The sequence below is a fragment of the Lissotriton helveticus genome, chromosome 7, assembly GCF_964261635.1.
Source record: "Lissotriton helveticus chromosome 7, aLisHel1.1, whole genome shotgun sequence".
In the NCBI taxonomy this organism is placed as follows: Eukaryota; Metazoa; Chordata; class Amphibia; order Caudata; family Salamandridae; genus Lissotriton; species Lissotriton helveticus.
Genome location: NC_136068.1, coordinates 182,669,092 through 182,689,130, shown reverse-complemented (window position 1 = coordinate 182,689,130; position 20,039 = coordinate 182,669,092). Strand labels below are relative to the sequence as shown.

Sequence of the window (20,039 nt, the reverse complement as noted above, 5' to 3'; positions counted from 1 at the left end):
TTCCATCATTACAACTCTTTACAAAAAGCCTACAGATAGAAACACCTCACTTCTGTATGGAAGCTTCCATCCTTTAAACCTTGTCAACAACTTACCGGTTTCACAATTCATGAGAATAAAAAGAATATCTTCTGACAAAACCAGCTGTGATAAGCATATTGAAGAACAAAAGCAACGTTATTTAGACAGAGGTTATCCGCGTAAACTATTGGATGCACATGTGAATCACATTAAGGCTATCCCAAGGGCAGACCTTTTGAAAAAAAGACCCAAAACTGAGAACAAAAGAATGGTATTTGTGTCTAAATACTCCACTGCTTCCAGAGACATAAAGCGTATTATCTTGAAACGATGGGAGATCATTCAAGTTGAGAAAGACTTTGGTAACTTATTCAGTGAAAGACCTTTGTTTGCTTATAAGAGAGCCCAGAATCTCAAAGAACTGCTCAATAAACCAAGTCACCATATGGACACCACCCAACAATCTGAAGTGTATAAAGGAACCACTCGCTGTTATAATTGCAAAAACTGCAACAATATAATACCGGGGAATGTCTTACTACACCCTCGCACAGGCGAAAAAATCCAATTAAGGCACAACACAACCTGCAATTCTGAATTTGTTGTATATTCAATCAAATGCCCATGTGGCCTTTTATATGTCGGCAAAACTGAGCGCAAATTGAAATTGCGACTGTCGGAACACAAGAGCCGCATAAGGAATAAGAACTACACATCACCACTCGCAAAACACTGGTGGGAAGCTGGCCACACTATCGCTCAACTAAGATTCCAGGTCATTGAACTACTCCCACAACGTTTGGGCTTGGATAACTCAAAGATCTTACTTCAGAAAGAGGCCTTCTGGATTCGCAAACTGCAAACACTGACCCCTTTTGGGCTTAATGACAAAATGGACATGGCATGTTTCCTTTAAAGCACACTTACTTGGGACCTTAGGGAAACTCCCACACGATGACCCACACTCATTATCCAACATTGACCATCATAACATGGCTAGAAATTCACAGGTTTAATGTCACGTATATTTCATTATATGATTGCCATTACCATCCAAATGTTGAGATTCAGTTTGTAAATAGGCAGGAATTGCTTGGCATAGATGGGAAAATGACTCCTTTTGTCGTGTTTATTTTTTTATTTTTTTATTCTTTCTCTTTCATTTTAATCTTTTCCCTTTTTTTCACTTCACCTCTCTTTCCCCTCACAAGTTTTTTTTTTTTTTCACACTCGTTTTTGCGAAAACACCACTCAAAAATGGCCGACACCTTTTTGCTCCTAGTCCTATTTTCATGTTGGAGTTTCCAATAAACAGAGTAAAGGGACTCAATGAGTACCCGCGGTTTACTCGGCACATCTAGGATTGAGCAGATTTTCGCCAATATTTCGGCTGCAAATCGGTAAGAGTTAGAAACTTATTTTCTCGTTTTTGGTTACCAAAACGAGTGCACATTAGATTTAAGTAACACTCGTTCTCTTTATGTAGAGCGGACGTGTGTACCTCATATTACGAAGCGGGACTGGCAATACTAATCTCCCCGCAGGTAAGCAAATGTGCCTGCCTAAAGCGGCAAGAATGGCAGATAACCTTTGGCGATATATTCAGTTCCAACATTTCGATTTTATTGTTTTGTAGGCAACCCTGTTGACAAGATTGATTGTCTGGGGTTAGAATACACACATACCCCACAGGTAAATGCACGCTTTTCTTGGTTCAGTTCATGTTACCTTTTGTTCAGTATTATTGACAATCATACTTATAGATGTCCATTCGCGTTTTTCAGATTGGACATAATTTTCTATACTCAGGTGAGCTTTTGAATTGACTTGAAGTATGACACTTCTTTGACTGTCAGTTAACCATTCATGAACGCATAATTCCACTCGTTTTCCCATAGAACGTCAAAAAAGAGAACTACGCGCCCTGTCAACATTTTGGCAACGCGCAATATAACGATTACTAGGTAAGCCAGATGTAACAAAACGCAAGTCTTAGTGTATATACATTTTGTCCCCCTTGGCAACAAAAGTAATACGGTCTCCTTTCCTTTTTCTTTCCCTTTTCTTATACAGACCCCTGACGAAGGGGCAGGGCCCCGAAATGCATTGGGTTTTTGTTATGCTTTGATTATGTTCCATAGTTTCATTGATTGAACTAATGATGCTTTGATGTCCTGATTTACTGATGAAATTGATATGTTTGTAGTAAACAATGATTGTAAGAAAATGAACTTTGGTTGAAGAAACTCATGTGATAAATACACTGCAGTTTGTTTAAAAGGAGTATTTTTTTCATTGTGCGTGTTTGGAGCCCTGGTGGCCTTTTGGCACCAGGCCATATTCAGTTCATATCCACAGTGTGCAGGCACTAATCCCGACACAGCACATACACTGGTTTAAATTTGCACTAAGTTTGAATATTTGAGTGCAGCCCCCTTTCATACATTGTCACAGGGATGTGTGCCATGTCGACTGTTCACTTTCTTCTGCACCAAAACATACAGCCTGCAATGGCAGTGTGTGTGTGTGTGTGTGTTTGTGTGTGTAATGGTACAGGGCCTGTAAGGGTGACACAATAAGTGCTGCAGCCCTTAGGGGTGTTCCCTGGTAACAGTACCCTTGGTACCTACGGTACCTTTTACAAAGGACTTACATGTGGCCAGAGAGTTGCCAACTGGGTTTTGCAACAAGTACGGTTTAGGAAAAGAACATATGCCCTTGGTACCTGGTTGGCAGGTACCCAGGTCATCATTAGTCAAAGTACGTCAGCAGTTTGGCAAAAAGTGGGGGCAACTATGCTAAAAGGGGCACTTTCTTACAAGAACGTGCTAGAGTGGGTTTGCCTACAACGATGTAGAATGACGTAGAGTGGAGTACTGTGTCAGAGTTCAGTGGTGTAAAGTGTCGTGCTGTGGCATAGAAAGCGTTGTGTACAGTGTTGTATAATGGTCTAGAGTGTCTTAGAGCGCATACAATAGAGTATAGCGTTGTTCCAGAGTATACAGTATAGTACAGTGGAGTGTAGGGGTATAGAGTGGAGTACAGTGTCAAAGAGTGCCATACAGTGTAGTAAAGTGTTGTGGAGTGGAGTTGCATAGAGTACACAAGTGTGTTGTATAGTGGAGTTGCATAGAATGAATTGTTGTCGAGTGGTGTAGAGTGAGGTAAAGTCTCATACAGCGGAGGAGAGTCGAGTGGAGTGGCGTAACGTAGTTAGGAGTAAAGTATAATAGAGTCTATAGGCATGTTGTAAAGTGGCGGGGAGTGGAGAAAAGTTGCATAGTGTTGAATGAAGCAAACTTACACTTAGCTCCTGCTATTGTCCCTAGTTATCTATTACCGATCTTCAATCAGATGTTCCTATCAGGATATTTTCCTAAAAAGTAGAAATTAAAATCTAGTCTCCCGGTTTTCAAACTTAGATGTAGATAAGCCCAGTAATTTCAGATCAATATCCCGGCTTCCTTTTCCTGCTAAGATGATAGAGAAAGCTTTAGAAGCCAACATAGTACGGAGTCAGCTCTGATCACAGCTTCTGAATATGTTAATAAATCCTTGGACAAGGGAGGTAACACAGCCTTGATTTTGTTGGATCTCTTCTCACCAATTGTTTACATGAGCTAGGTGTTAGAGGCGCTGCCCTTATACTTTTGCAATCTTTTCTCACAGATAGAGTTCAATTTGTGGAATTAAATGGTTACAGCTTGTCATCCTTTACACTACCCAGTGGTGTTCCGCAAGGCACAGCACTGAGTAGTTAATGTATACTTTACACCTTTAGCGTTGCTGATTAAAAGTTTTGGGTTCTCTGTTGTCTCATATGCTGACGACATCCATATTGTGGTGTTGTTTACCGAAGACTTAGATAGGACTGCCAACATTGTGGTGTCGTTAACCGAAGACTTAAGGGCCTATTACAATGGCGGTTGGTCGCAAGGGAGCCAGGGACCGACCGCTGAAGTTGCGGCGGTCCCGCCATGTGTATTAGGATGTGCCCGCCACACTGGCGGGCGCATCCCGCATTTTTTACATTGCGGCGGGCGGTGCTGTAAGCAGCACCTGCCGCAGTGTTAAAAAAGCATGTTGTGCATTTGCATGCACAATGTGACAGGCACCCCGCGGTGCCTGCCACCTTGTGCATGCAAATGTAGGGGGTGCAATAGGTATGCCCCATGTGCACCCGCCATGAGCACCCCTTTCCCCCCCATCACCCTTGGGCCCGCAACGGGCCCCCAAAAGCAAGAACTGCCTGCCTTTCCATGGCGGCAACGCCACCACGGAAAGGCAGTTCTCTGCCTGCATCATAATATGGATGGCGGTGTCTTGCAGACACCGCCACCATATTATGCACCTTTTCCGCCCAGTCGACAGGCAGAAAATTGATTATTGCATTGGGCTGTTTCTTCCCACCCTCAAGAAAGCACTGCATAAGCTCCAGATGGTCCAAAATGCTGCAACTAGACTACTTCTTGGGATACCAAAACATCAGTCGGTCTCCAAATCTCTGTCTTCCCCCCACTGGTTTCCGTTGGAAAAGCAGGTGATTTACAAATCCCTATGTATAGCCTTTAAGGCCCATCATCTCCAGGGATGGGAATCTATTTGCCAGCTTTTTCAATGGTACACCCCAACCATAATATTAAGATCATCCGCTCTGGCTAATTTGGTTGTAACAAAAGTTACGAAAGCCACTTGGGGAGGCAGGAGTTTTGCAGTGGCTATTGCCAAACTTTGGAACTCAATGCCCCTCAAGCTAAAATGTATCAGCAACCTACTTACCCTTCACAAGGATCTCAAAACATGGTTGTTCAACAATTAATGGGGTTTGTTTTTTTCATGTCTGTTTTCACCAGCTCCTTTCACTTTTATGGTTGGTTAAAACTATTGTCTTTACTCACTTTATCTGCTAGAAGGTTCTAGCGCCTAGACACCCATGAGTAGTAGTGCGCTTTATAAATTACAATTTAATTTCATTATTATAAATTGGAGTGGCATCTCCTATATTAGAGTGGAGTGCTGTGTCATAAAGTATTCAAAAGTGTCAGCTAGTGGAAAAGAGTTTTGTACAATGGAGTGTCCAGGTATAGAGTGGAGTCTAAAGTTGGACGGTGGAGTGTATGGGCATAGAGTGGAGTAGAGTGTTGTAGAGAACCATAAAGTGTAGTAGAGTTTCATATAGTGGATGTATATAGAGTCGAGTGACACAAGTGGAGTGGCATACACGGTTGTGAGTGTAGTGGAGTACAGGTGTAGTGGACGAGGTACTTGCACACCGCACTGCGCTCCGCGCTTCATCTGCCGCGTTGCTATTTTTAATCTACCTTTTTGCTATTTGTGTTGTCTTGAGTTGCTTTTGCCTTTTCCCCTGTTTTTAACTACGATTTCACCCTCACTCGCACTGTAATCGGCACTCACCGCTGTTTAGCGGGTCCGGTTCCTGGGGTGGGGAAGTTTTTAGGCGCCATCTTAGAGTGGTGTGGACTGTTAGTGGGCGTCACCTGCGAGCGGTCTAGTGCTCCGGATGACCAGAGGGACGCTTACTTAAAGCTCCCTACTAAGCGCAGCAGGATCGCGCAGCGGGCGCGCCTTCTCTGCGCCTGAGTCGTGCCAGAGTCCTGCCCGTCTGCGCCCGTCAGCGCTAAGGTAGCGCGGGTCGCGGCAGGACTTTGGATAGGACGCTTCCCACCATAACTCGACCTACTATCAGGTATTCATGGGATGATCTGCTGTCCTTTCGGGATCGTATATCCCACTGTGATCTTTTGCCTGTGGACCCGTTATGTGGCCCACACCGTTGCAGTTGTGGTGGTTGGACATTAGACACTCCCTCTCTGCTTCGATCATTGGAGCTGCCACCTGTACGTAAAAGAAAGGCAGGATCACCTGACCTGAACATTTGGAGCTTAAATGTCAGATCACTGGTAAAGCACTATCGGGAGATATATGATCTCCTTAAAGATGATTCTCCAGATGTGCTTTTCCTGACCGAAACCTGGTTTCAGGATTCGGACTCTTCCATATTGAATTTGGCCTTCCCCCCAGATTATCCATCTTCACCCTTAATCGTGTCACCAGGGGGGGAGGCATTGCTCTGGCTGTTAAGCTGTGTTATCCGTGCGAGTGGAAGACCGTCAAACTCCCAGGATGTGAAAGTGCTCTTTTTAAAATCTCGTTTAGTCACCACTTCACATTTTCCGGTCTGTTAATCTATCGCCCTCTGGGTTGCGACTCTGCCTTCAGGGCCGCTCTTCCAGATTTAATTAGTACGGAGGCACTAGGGTGTGCCAATTTTAACGTTATTGGAGATCTCAATCTTCATTTGGACTGCCCCTCTTTGCCCTCCATTAGGAGTTTTCTGACCGATCTAGAGGCCTTAAAGCTCTCCCAGCTGGTCACTTCCCCCACGCATAGAAATGGGCACATCCATGACCCTTTCTTCTCTAATATGGAGGAAGTTAGGGTTATCCGTCCCATTCAGATGGTCTGGACAGATCATATGCTGGTGAAAGTGATATGCCCTATGTTGGAACCTCCTTTTACATCTTATGATAGATTAGTTCCTAAGCGTCACTGGAACAAATTAAATCTGGAGGACTTCTACCATCTGTTAGAGGAGACACCGCTAGGCCCTCTCACTGATGTTAACCATGGATACGACTCTTTTTGTGAGTGGATCTCCCGTGCTCTGGACTCGTTGATCCCTGTGTCATGGTCTAGGTGCTGTCCTAAAGAGCCGAGTCCATGGTATGATGATGCCTTGGCGTCTCTCAAAAGAGCCTGCAGACAGGCTGAGAGACTATGGAGAAAATCGTTTGACCCTGCATTAAAAGCAAGTTACCTTGCTAAAACGAAAATCTATAATAGGGTGGTGTGTAGAACACGAGCAGCCTTTTATGCTCAAGAGTTTCAGAACAGTGCAAATCCTACGAAACTCATTTTTAAGGTATTAAAGGATCTGATGGCCAAGAGGACAACAACGGCGGAAATCTGCTCAGATTCCCACTGTGAGGCTTTCGCCTCCTTTTTTCTTGAGAAAGTTCATGCCATTTACCGAACTTTCTCGAAGGGTTCTTTAACCCCTGGTCTGGTTAGTTGTTTATTGAGTTGTGTATTGAGTGACAGCGAATGACCTCCCTATCCATGGAGGCTTTTGACTCGTTGAGCCTTAAAATCAAGTCTGGATCCCCGGTAGATCCGTTGAAACCGGCCCAACTTAAGAATATGGCGCCGCTATGCCGAACTCCGGTGCTCTCATTGATCAATCTGTCACTTTCATCTGGGATTGTTCCCATTAGGTGGAAGCAGGCTGTAGTCACACCTATTTTGAAGAGGCTACCCTTGACCCCCTTAAACCTGAGAACTACCGCCCCATCTCCTTGCTTCCTTGGGCTACGAAAGTCGCTGAGGCCCATGTAAACGGCATCCTTACAGACCATCTTACTAGGGCTAACATTCTTGACCCTACTCAGAATGGGTTCCGTGCGGGCCATAGCACGGAGACGGCCCTATTTTCTATGATCGAACACCTGCGGTCTGTGCTTGATGCGGGTCGGACGGCGGCACTACTGTTATTAGATCTTAGGGCCGCGTTCGACACTGTCTCGCACAGGATCCTGCTCCAGCGACTTGAGGAAGTGGGTGTTTCGGGCTCCGCCCTATGCTGGTTTCGATCCTTCCTGACGGAAAGGTCATTCCAGGTTGCGATTCCGCCCGGCAAGTCTAAATCGTACCCATTAACCCTGGGGGTCCCACAGGGTTTATCGCTGAGTCCCACTCTTTTCAATCTTTATGTGAGGCCGCTGGCTGCGGTCGTCAAGCAATGGGGCTTGACGATGGTCTCGTATGCTGATGACACGCAGCTGGCGGTCACGCTGAGTGGGGACTCAGACATGGAGGCTCCCAGGTTCTGCGACGGGCTATGGGCAGTGGCTAACTGGATGAATTCCAACTGTCTCCAGTTAAATACCAAGAAGACTGAGGTTATGGTGGTCGGTAAGCAGGTGGCGTTGTGGAGTGACAAGTGGTGGCCCTCTGAACTAGGTGCGACCCCCCTCCCAGCATCAGAGATAAAAAATCTGGGGGTATGGCTGGATCCGACCCTCGGTTTCATCTGTCATACCAAGAAGGTGGCAGCTTCTTGCTATGGCATCATTAGAGGGCTTAGACCTATTCTTAAATTTTTTGATGCATCATCCAGGCAACTGGTGGTTCAAGCATCAGTGCTGTCCTGGCTGGACTATGCCAGCTCGCTGTTAGCCGGGATTAACCAGGCAGAACTCACCCGGCTGCAGCGAGATCAAAATGCTGCAGCCAGAGTGGTGATTGGCCTGCCAAGGAGGTGTTCGGTTTCCAAATCTCTGCTCTCACTCCATTGGCTCCCCATACCCCAAAGGATCAAATTCAAGGTTCTTTGCCTTGCGTTTAAAATCCTCAAAGGTATGTCTCCCCAAATCTTGGAGAATTTGCTGACACCGTATGTTCCCCCGCGCACCCTCAGATCTCTGGGTCAGAATCTGGCAGTGGTTCCGCGCTTTAGACTGGCCAGAGCAGGTGGTCGCTCTTTTCGTGTGCTCGCGGCTAAGTGGTGGAATTCTCTCCCTCCACATCTCCGGGCGATTGACGACCTTCTCCAGTTTAGATGGGCCGTCAAGACTCTTTTATTTGCTTAGCTTTCTGATGTTCCTTTTGCCCTTCTGAGTTTTTAGTGTTGTGCTGTGTTTACCTTGTCAAAGCGCCAGGATGCCCCTTCGCTGGGGCAGCTGTGCGCGGTATAAATAAAAATACCATAACATAACATAACAGTACAGTGTCATAGAGTGGAATAGCATATAGTAGAGTAGCATATAGTGCACAGGAGTATAATGTAATGCTGTAGCCTGGAGTGATGTACAGTCTAGTGAGGTATACCACAGTCTAGTGGGGTAGAGTGGAATAGAATACAGTAGCCATAGACCAGAGAGGCATCCAATGGAATAGCGTACAATTGAGTGGCATAGAGTGGAATGGTGTACATTAGAGTGGTATACATACAATGGAGTAGGTAGACTGCAGTGGCATACATTGGAGTGGGACTGGGTTAGAGTGGAATAGCATACAGTAGAGTGATTTCCAGTGGTGTGACATACAATGAAATATCGTACAATGTAGTCAGGTAGAGTAGAGTGGCATACAGTGGACTGGCATAGAGTGGAGTAGTGTACAGCAGAGTGGAACATGGTCGAACAGTGTACAGTGGATTGTCAAAGAGTGGAGTGCCATACAGTGGAATAAAGTATAGTGCAGTAACATACAATGGAGTTCTGTACACTGAAGTGGCATACACTGGAGTGTGATAGAGTGAAATTTAATACAATGGAGGGGCAGAGTTGAGTATTGTCCACTGTAATAGTGCGGAATGGAGTAGTGTATATTGGAGTGGATTCTTTGGAGTGGTGTAGAGTGGACTACTGTTTAATGGAGTGGAATACAGTGAAATAGTGAAAAGTGGAGCATCGTAGAGTGGAGTGGCATACACTGGAATGTCGTACAGTGGAATAGCGTTCATTGCAGTGGTGTAGAGTGGAATAGCTTAGGATGGAGAAGTGCAAAGTGCTGTAGCATACAGGGGAGTAGCACAGAAACGAGTAGCATACACTGGAGTGGCATACACGGGAGTGGGGTAGAGTGAAATATAATACAGTGAAGTGGCATAGAGTAGAGTGTTGGCCAATGGAATAGCGCAGGATAGAGTGGTGTAGAGTTGAGTGGCATACACTGAAATAGTGTAGAGTAGCGTAGAATGGAATAGCATATAGTAGAGTAGCATACAGAGCAGTGGAGTGGCGTACACTTCAGTGGTATATGGTGGAGTGTGGTAGAGTGAAATAACATACAGTGGAGTGGCATAGAGTGAGTTGCACAAAGTTTAATAGTATAGCAAGGAGTGGTGTAGACTGCAATGGCATACAGTGGAGTGGGGTAGTGAAATAACAGTTGAATGGCGTCGAGCTGGGTACTGTGTAATAGCGTGGAATGGGTTGGGGTACAGTGGAATAGCGCAAAGTGGAGTAGTGTACAGTGGGCTGGCATAGACTGAATGCCATACAGTTGGGTAGAATGGAGGGGCATAGGGTGGAATACCATCCAATGCTATAGCCTACAATGGAATGGCATAGATTAGAGCATCGTACACTGCAGTAGCATACAGTGGAATAGCATACTGTGGGTTGGCCTACAGTGGAGTGGCATACAATGGTATAGCGTACAATGGACTGGGCTACAGTGGAGTAGCATGCAGTAGAATAGCGTAGATTGGAGTGATCGTACAGTGGAGTGGCATAAAGTGGAATACCGTATACTGGATTAGCGTGCAGTGGAGTGGCGTAAACAGGAGTGGTGCACAGTGAAGTGGGATAAAGTGGAATGCCATACAGTGGAGTTGCACACATTGTAATGGCAGAGTGGAGTTGCGTACTGTGAATTGGCGTAGAGTTGTGTAGTGTGCATTGCAATGACGTACACAGGAGTGGGGTAGAGTAAAATACCATACAGTTGAGTGAAGTAGAGTGGAAGTGTGTACAGTGGAACAGCATAGAGTGTAGTGGCATATAGTGTAGTTGATTACATTAAAGAGGCGTAGAGTCGAGTAGCTTATACTGTAATGACATACAATGGAGTGGTATATAGTGTAGTGGCGTAGAGTGCAGTGGAGTGTCGCACAATGGAATAGCATACAGTGGAGTGATGAGGTGTGGAGTGGCATGGAATGGAGTGGTATACAGATGTATATGCAATTAGGAAGAATGCAGAATATGGCATGAAAAGTATCGCAAGATAACAATTTGCGCCGCCTTGTGTTTATCCAGTTTTATGAACCAACGCAGGGCCTTGCATGGTGGCCTTACGTTGTTTTGTAAATCTCTCTTAAGTATTGCGTTGGCCATGTGAAACCATGTGTGACGCAAGGGTAAAGCAATTCAGTAATAAATCTAGGTGTTAGTGACACATTGTGCCACAGTATACAGCAGTCCTTTTGTGGTATACCACGCTACATGCCGATGGGAAGGCATTATATCAGTTTTTCGTACAGTTTGGCTGTATTTTGGGTTTGGGTCTTATATATAGGTAACTAGTAGGTGTTTTTCCTTTTTCCCTACCTATTACCACTTTATTAAAGTGCTATTAGGCATAGACAATTATTTTTATTTTTCTATATCTTGTTAAAAGATTTATGGTGTACTGATATTTTTATTTTTGTTGTACTGCAGTACTTCCAAGGCAGTTTTGCGGTACTCTGTAATTGTTTTTTTTCAAAGTATTAAACATTATAATTATTTTTCTTCTACCTATTGCTACTTAAATTAAATAGTAATATGTAGGAACAAATCTAAAACCTGCTATTTCCCTGTATTTTACGCCCTAACCCAGAACACAACCAAATTGCACTAAAAACAACATGACTGACTTTGACTTTTGTAGTGTTAGTCATTAGCCAATGATATGTCTTGTCTTTATCATGTAATACTGTAGTTTTGAAAAATACCCTGGTATCATTAAGATTTATGCACTTATACCATAGAAAATACATACCTCTAACCTCAAAATGGATCATCTGCACACCATGATATATAATCCTGCCAAATTTCAACCAAGCCCAACTGGCTGTTTGGCTTCTACGTCAATACAAAAAGTCTATAGAAAATGCATTGGGGGAAAAAACGCATTTTGGTACCCGCTCTTTCTCTTTGTGCCCCTTTGACCTATCACTGTAAAACTTGCGATCATCTGCCAATGTTCAAGATGGAATAGGTTTGGAAAGTTTTGCGGAGATTCATCAAACTGGTACAAAGTTATTAAGAGATGAAACGTTGAGGAATTCCTCTCTCTAGTAACCCACACTACAGAGTGGCCACTGCTATTCACTAACAAATCAGAAAGCAATTTACAAATGCCAGCAACTGCGTGAGCTGATGCATGGACCTGCTGTGATGAAACCCTTTCTGGTCCAACAGTATTGTCTTCTATAGCTGTGGAGGCGTTGCGTGCATTCCCAACAACGATGTTGCACTTGAAATACACAAAACGTGCTGAGAATCAGTGCTGTTTCAATTCCCAGTATTGTGCTATCGCTTGTTCCCCTTTTGCTCTGCTGTAGCATGGATTCATGACCCTGTGTTTTCATTGCAGATTTGTCCTGCGCTCAACCATGCTGGAATGGTACTGTTAAACTCTCTGCTGGACACCGTGCCAGGTAAGTAAGTCCCGCCAATGAGACTTAGTATCATACTGGACTCCGTGTAAGAATCCATAAACCTGTCCTAGCAGCAAGCCTCAACGACTGCACTGATCTTAGCTACGTCGCTGCATGATAGTATTAACTTCTAGACATAATATTGGCCTAAGTGCTTAACAATCCTAATGAATCGATCGTGCTCTCAGTTAATCCCATGGTTGAGGGAACGGTGGAAATTACTCTTTCCTTGGTGGACCTGTGTGATTTGTCATAGACTCATGTCTTTTTCCTGGGATGAAGGGCCAATTAATTGAGAATCTCTCTTTTTGAACAGTGAGGAATCCTGTGGACGATTACATTGGTATCGATTACTCACTCCTGAATGACCCTGTTGTGACTAAAGATAGTCTGGAGATGGATTTCAAGGTAAGATCCTGGAAATTTCCAGGGAAGGACCATGTTGAGGAAAAGAGTAATGTGACCATAAAGTTACAATTCAGAAGGTGTAAGTTACTGGTTCTTAGGAACAGGTGTTTTTGATGTCAGTAGGCACTAATTGTCTCTGGACATAATTTACAAGCTGCTATACACCATTAGAGACAGGTTGCTGTTGGTTGTTATAGGTACATTCGATTTTCTTAAGGACAGGATTCCCTTGGTTGCTAGGTACAGACTCCTCTAGCACTTTGTAGTCAGACTGTTCCTGGTCATGGAGAACCTGCTTCTTCTTATCCTTAGAGGCAGGTTGCATCAGGTTGTTCGACCAACTAATTAGGGACATGCAGTTGCTCCATAGATTTAGGAACATGGTAGTGCTAGTCTTTTACCAAATTATGTATAACTTTTGACACAGATTTCACTACATGGATTTCACCACATTGTAAGTGGCAAGATGATTTAAGAATCAGAGGACAGGTTGCCTATGTCTATTTATTATGTTTGAAATATTCTTATTTATTTGAACCAGGCTATTATACACCTAGTGTGAACACTCAATCAGATCACCAGGTTCAAGCTGCATTCCTTGAAAAGATCTTAGAGGTATAAGGGCATTTACCACTTCTCATTCTACACACTGCCATCTCGCCTGATACATAACTCATGCCTTTTACTTCAGCACACTGTTCTAGTTTTCTCTTTTGTTTTGCATATGCCGCTCATGGTGCCTGACCCCATCTCGTATTTTGCTCCCCAGGGAATGTTCTACCATCTCCCCAATGAAAACGACACCATCCCCAACGAGGCCGTCTACCCTGTTATAAAAGATGACCAGAGGATGGTATATGTAGCATTGTCTGAATATTTCTTTGATTCGGCGATGTATGCCTATTACAAAGCCGGAGTGCTGCGGCTCGACATCTCTGGTGAGAGGGTGAGTAAGCTGCGACGGGGCATAATTCTGTAAAGGATGTACAGTGCAGCTTACAGGTAGCTATGTGCCCAAATACTATAAAACTTTAACACTCCCAGGATAGAGAAAGGTCTATAACATTATCCTTCAAGATGCTCAGACCCATGGCGATAGGAATCCCCATGGCCTGACACTGTGATGACAGCCTCAAATGGCTCTGTACCTTGAGACATGTGATGTCAGATTCTGAATACTGAGTGGACACTACACCTTGATACTATGATATGTCAGATTCTGAATACTGAGTGGACACTACACCTTGATTCTATAATATGTCAGATTCTGAATACTGAGTGGACACTACACCTTGATTGTATGATATGTCAGATTCTGAATACTGAATGGACACTACACCCTGATACTATGATATGTCAGATTCTAAATACTGAGTGGACACTACACCTTGATACTATGATATGTCAGATTCTGAATACTGAGTGGGCACTACGCCTTGATACTATGATATGTCAGCACTCTGAACCCCCAGAGGGCACTATACCTTGATAGAATGAGCCATTAGCACTGAATTCTGTTGATACTATGAGCTGTCAACACTATGAAGCCTCATGGGGCTCTCTGGACTGATCCAGTGGGATTCCAGCACTCTGAATGAATCCTTGGGAAGCCCTGTGCCCTGATATTATGTGAAGAGGGGAAACATTGGTTCTTTTAGTTTTTCTCCATCTTGTCTAATTAAAACTCAAAGTTCGATCTCAGGCGAGAGGGCTTGCAGTTAGTGAACAGAGACCAGCATGGTGTTTGAGTAATGCAAAACATCTCGAATGTCACCCTGTCTTTGACTGGCAGTTGGGTACATTTCGAATTTTATGGGGATGTTATCCAACTTTTTTAATCCTGATGTTATCTTGTGGCCTGGCAGGTCTCACTAGTTGCAATTGGAGGAGTGGGTCTTTTTGGTCCTATAAGGCAATAAGCATGGTGTGATAATTCTAATGCACTAACAAGGTCCACTTGAGGATGAAAGCTGAGCACAAGTGTTAGTTTGCTGAGCATATTAAGTGGAAGTGTGCACTTCAAGTCACACCATTCCCATGTGAAATAAATGAGAGTTAGTGGTCATGTAGTATTTCCATTTTTAAGCTGTTTAGTCATAGGTCACCTTTCATCCACTCCTGAGAAGAAGCGAGGCATGCAGGTAGGTCTGTCCTGTTTTCACTGTTTTCGTCTAAACAGATCATAATCTTTACGGCGATTGCATAGCTTTGGGATGGGATCTCAGATTTCTCAATTGCATTAGGCAACAGATGCACATATACGCTTAAGAGCCAAGGGATATAGAAGATCCTTCGAGACTCACAAGGAATGCCTTTATGTCTGATGGAATCACTCCGTTATTTGTTGAGTATGATTATGGAGGAATTGCTTCACCCAAGCAAGGGCAGATCCTTTAGACCCCAATAATTTAAGGCTATGGGCAAAGATGAAACAGTCAATCCGTGCTGTATGCAACTGAGAGGTCCAGTCAGGTTATGGCTGTCGATTGGATTGCATTGAGCTCTCATACAATTTCCTTAAGGATACGGATTTTTTTTTTAAACAAACTTTATTGGTTTTTCAATTACATCTAGTAGGTTCAAATCTTTGTCAGTTCCTGGCAGTGTAACTCTCAAATGCCCGTATAATTATTCAAGCCCATAATCTAAAAAAATCCCGATCACACCTCCCCATGAAATATCTCTCATAAAACATTCAAAAACACGAGAAATGTAAAGTTAAGGAAAACCAAATTCCAAACAGAATAATCATTTCAGCCCCTGCCTTTAAACTAAGCCTACCCGTTAATATACCCGATATGACACATAAACAATCAAATCTAATCAACACAAATTCCAGCATTCCCTCTCCCCTCTCATCTTCCCTCCCCCCAGGCATGTCGCTACTAGTATTGAAACGTACAGTAACATCCATCACCATGACATACATAAAATTAGTTCCATGGTCCAAGGATGTGAACATGTGCGTGGCTCCTTGCCCCTGATTTCCTATCTTACGCGCCTCAAGCTATTTTCCGTTTTCACTGTGGTGAGTTTGTGATGTGTTGTTCCGGCCCCCGTGCAAGGGTGCATAATCATCCTCACTATCACTGTCTGGATCCTTCAATAATCCCACCAAGTGCTCTCATGACCTGGTCTCTTCCAGCGCCCTCTCGCTCCCTGATCTCTTTGCCATTTGCAACCTCACTATCCCATCACATTCTGCCGATTTATTGAATTCTTCCCTCCATCGGATTATGCTAGAGGCCGCTCTCGCTTTCCAGTGCATCGTGATTTCTCTCTTGGCCAGCAATAACCCCATGTCTATAAATTTGCTAGTGATTTTGGTTTTAACCGTATGAGGAAACCAGTGCAAGATGCATGTTCCCAAGGCCGGGTCCAAGCCTCTATCCGTCACTACTTTCAACAGGTCAACCACCTCCGTCTGATAATTTGCAAACAATGGGCACCCCCATATCATATGTGGGAAATCCGCTCCCTCCCGTCTACAGCGCGGACATTCATCCGACTCCGTGTTAAAATATGATTTGATTTTCACCGGGGTAAGGTAAGTCCTGTGCAATATATAGAAAAGCACCAACTGAAACCGAGCGTTCCTGGTGCTCTTCCACATCTGCGTGAGTACATCAGCCCAAGTCCTATCTGGTATCTCATCTCCCACATCCACTTCCCATTTGAGTTTAAGAGCATCCAAGGGAGTGAGCCTCTCTAGAGTCATGCGCCTGTAAAGGCACGTGACTGCCTTATACTTACCTGCTGCAGTCACAATATACTGACAAGCCAAGGAAGTTCTGGGCTCAGTCTGGCCTTTCTTCCAGTGCGCCCGTATAGCCGCCGTAAGGGCCACATGCAGCAAGAAGTCCCCTCCTCACAAGTCAAACCGCTCCTGCAGTATGTGGAAGGGCAGCATAGTTCCATCCTCATATAGGTCCCCAAGAGTCGCAAGCCCTCTCTCTTACCATTCACTCAGTGCCTGCCAAGAGCCCCCATGGGAAATCGCTTCACACACGGAGAGCGGTATATCGGGAGCATATGGCAATTTCATGCCCGCTCGTTCAACACTCCTCCTCCAACATTGCCTCGCTGTCTTAAGGTCCTCAGGTAGGTCACCTATCCAGACAGGAAGTTCCAATAAAATTTGTGAGAGCAACCTCATTAAGGATACTGATGAGGGATTTTTAGTAGTTCGAATAGGTCAAAAACACAGATTGCAAAAGAATACCTCTTTGATTTGTGCTTGCAGTTGATTACTTACTAGCTTACTATTTATTATTTGATGTGCTGCTTTGACTAGAAGGAGAAAAAACAAGTTGCTTTTTAATTCTCACAGACTGTGTAAATAAACACTTAATTTAGGAGGGTGCTGCTTGGTTTTCTTTCCTAATGAAATTGGGAAGAGAGAAAGTGGTAACTGCCCTGGTTTGGTGATGCCGGTCATTCAAAAAAGAACTCACGTTCAGTTCATTTGTCGATTTACATTGAGGGGTATTGCGCAAAAATAATACCACTATTGGTAAGAAATACCCTAAAGAAGCATCCAAGATGAAGACATGTGGTAGTGAAGTCATATAGTTGGCAATAATGAAGAAGTAAATAAAGACCACTGACACAATTTAAGTTATCAGCATGCTTAAAAAATATCAATGTAACATTAATTAGAAAGTGTTCATGCTGAAATTAGCCTTATGATGAGGGTTATACATATGGTTAGGTTTAGGATAAGAGGCGGGGGAGTACTGTGGTACAATTCAGAGAAAAGGGTTGAAAATCTGCCCTCTCATAGGTGCATATTTCTGAATTCAGGGATTTCACAAAGGTTTCCCAGAGTACTCCTGGACACCTACGGCAGTCAGAGGTTTCCAGGTGCTCTCCTGGACAACATTTGTGTAGTTGTACTGGAAAGCATGGGGAGAAATGTCTGCATGTGCAGTTTCATATATGATAAATTGTCATTTAATGTGTGAAACTACACATTTTGTTTCAATTCACCAATATTTTTCTCTGGTAAAAACACTCATGTTGTAAATCACCGGTCAATGGTCCCAGAAAAGGTTTGCAAATACACAAATCTCAAGGGTAAGGTTAACTAAAGTACACTACAACATGCACCGTGTAATAATACTGCAATAATATTACACATGAGTATACGAATACCTCACAATCGATCGCTCTGGTACACCATTGCTTGATACCGGGTGTCAGTAAAAGCTGATGTTCACCTTTATGAAGTCCGTCGACACTGGACAAAAACCATGTGCAGGCACAGGAGTTGTTGAACTGTGGAAATTAATACTCTTCTGATATCAGGTATGCAGTTCCTTGATGCAATGAGAATAACACCAGTACCAAAGATGTTGCTGTTATAGGGGTCATCGAACTATGAAGAGTACAGAAATACAATAACAAATTACAACAGAAGTTCATTAGTGTTTTACCATATTTTCTCATTTCTGCAGATGCCAAAGGATCTGGAAGTGCTGCTGAGGACCACATACTTTGGGAGCATCATGCTGCTGGTGAGAAAGTATTAACATACAATAGAGACAAGGAGGTTCGCCTTTTTCAATGGCTAATTTTTCGTCACCCATTTCAATTAGTATCCAGCTTTCCATCCAATTCCTCCACGCTCTCTAGGGCCTAAGATTCTCATTCAGTAAATTTTCAGCTCTTCATTGCTATCCTCTTCCAGTCCACTGTTCAGTGTACGCTTTTGCCTCCTCCACACAATATAATATCCTGCTTTCATCATATTTTACACACACAGTGCAGAACTCTCCACCTCCCTTTCCCTACTTTGGTCCATAGTTCTACCATGACTTCTGTATTTTCTCCAAATCGTATCATCTCTTAAATGTTCTGCCCAGAGTTCTGCCCCATCTTCTATGGACATACTATGCATCTCTTCTTCCATAACCTGTCCAGATGACCATAAAATGTTCAGAGGTCCATCTCTTCTTCCATAAAACGACCAGTGTTCCATCACATCTTTTAGTCACTGTGTCCAGAGCTCTCCACCACCTCTTCAGTACAAAGTCTAGCTCTCCTCATATTTGGCAGACACTCTCAAGAGTGGTCCTTCCCCTCTTTTTTAAACTGGAGTTCCATCATCTCTTGTATACACTAATCAGAGCCCCAGCACCTCTTCCTTACACTAACAGCTCCAGTATCAATGCCATACACTGGTTCTCCATTATCTCTTACATCATTTCAACCAAATAGTGAATGGACCTCTGCTACCTCACACAGCTCTCTATTACCTCCTCTTGTCACCGTTCAGAGCTCCATCACCTCTTACTTATGCTGTCCCGAGCTCCATGGCCGCTTCCATACACTGTTCAGAGAACCACCACCTCTTCTATGCAGGGTTTAGAGCCAACGCATCTCTTCCATAAGCTGTCTATTGACCACCTCTTCCATATGCTGCCATCACTTCCATAATTTCTTCCATATAGAGATGACAGCTCTACATTACCTCATCCTGTCACTGCTCACATCTCCATCACTGCTTCTTTAAACCAAACAGAGTTCCATTACCTTTCCCATACACCTCTTCCACTTACTGTCGAATGCACCAACTTTTATAAATATATATTGTAGAGCTCTATCTTCTCGCCTACCCACTGGACAACTCCCTTCACCTCTTCTGTGGACTCTTCTTGCATGGACTGTCAAGCACTCCATCGCCTTTAGCCAATTCTCCATCACTGTTTTCTTCTTCTGCCCAGAACACCTACAGTGTTTCTAAGTTCTGTAATCTCCTCCAAACCTCTTCCATATGTTGCTAACTCTACATCTCCTCTAAAAACATTGAATACTAGAATTTCAAATCACGTACCACACATTCTGCCTTCTCTTTCAAGCACCATCTGGTTCCCAATTTCCATCTGAATACAATCCATTAGACGAGTCAGTATTTGAGTCAGAAATTGACTTGTGTTGCATATCCTCTTGACTCTTTGTCGTTTGTCTACCACTTTCTCTTGCATGAGTACACTGTGTATTTGACTGAAACCCATGATTGTTGATCCTGATCTGCTCACCAAGCTTGCCTCTTTCCTTTTACATAGAATCCTTCTGTTGTCGAGGCCCCAATGCTACTCTCTCTTGAGGTATCCGCACCCCCACGCTTCACTATCAAACCTACAGGTACTACAGTGACCGTCTCCTCCACACTGAGCATCTACCTCGTACCCAGCAACTTACCAGCTGTGCAGCTGTCCAGCATGACCATGGTAAGGAGTTCAAAGCTTTCACAATCTGTTAATGAAAGGGCACTGGAAGACACAGACCTGGCTTCTGGCTTCAAACAAGGAATAACTTGCTGTGCAATGCTCTATCTCATGTGTTTCTGTACCATGTTCTGACTCTCAGGATTCATTCT

At 43.8% G+C, this 20,039-nt stretch overlaps 1 protein-coding gene and 1 long non-coding RNA gene across 4 annotated transcripts in view; one reads left to right on the top strand and one right to left on the bottom strand.

Annotated features, from left to right (window-relative positions):
* The window catches only part of LOC144768328 (uncharacterized), a 106,986-nt gene that overhangs the window by 34,777 nt on the left and 52,170 nt on the right, over nt 1-20,039 (bottom strand). Inside the window, exon 3 of the long non-coding RNA XR_013598531.1 lies at nt 17,813-18,035. This is a non-coding gene — a long non-coding RNA (uncharacterized LOC144768328). The remainder of the gene's footprint in view (nt 1-17,812; nt 18,036-20,039) is intronic.
* The window catches only part of PLTP (phospholipid transfer protein), a 226,440-nt gene that overhangs the window by 176,896 nt on the left and 29,505 nt on the right, over nt 1-20,039 (top strand). For all 3 annotated transcript variants that reach the window (XM_078651904.1, XM_078651903.1, XM_078651905.1), the window contains 5 exons: nt 12,187-12,250; nt 12,567-12,658; nt 13,428-13,604; nt 18,115-18,174; nt 19,726-19,890. In XM_078651904.1, coding sequence (XP_078508030.1) covers nt 12,187-12,250; nt 12,567-12,658; nt 13,428-13,604; nt 18,115-18,174; nt 19,726-19,890 — 558 coding nt within the window. The remainder of the gene's footprint in view (nt 1-12,186; nt 12,251-12,566; nt 12,659-13,427; nt 13,605-18,114; nt 18,175-19,725; nt 19,891-20,039) is intronic.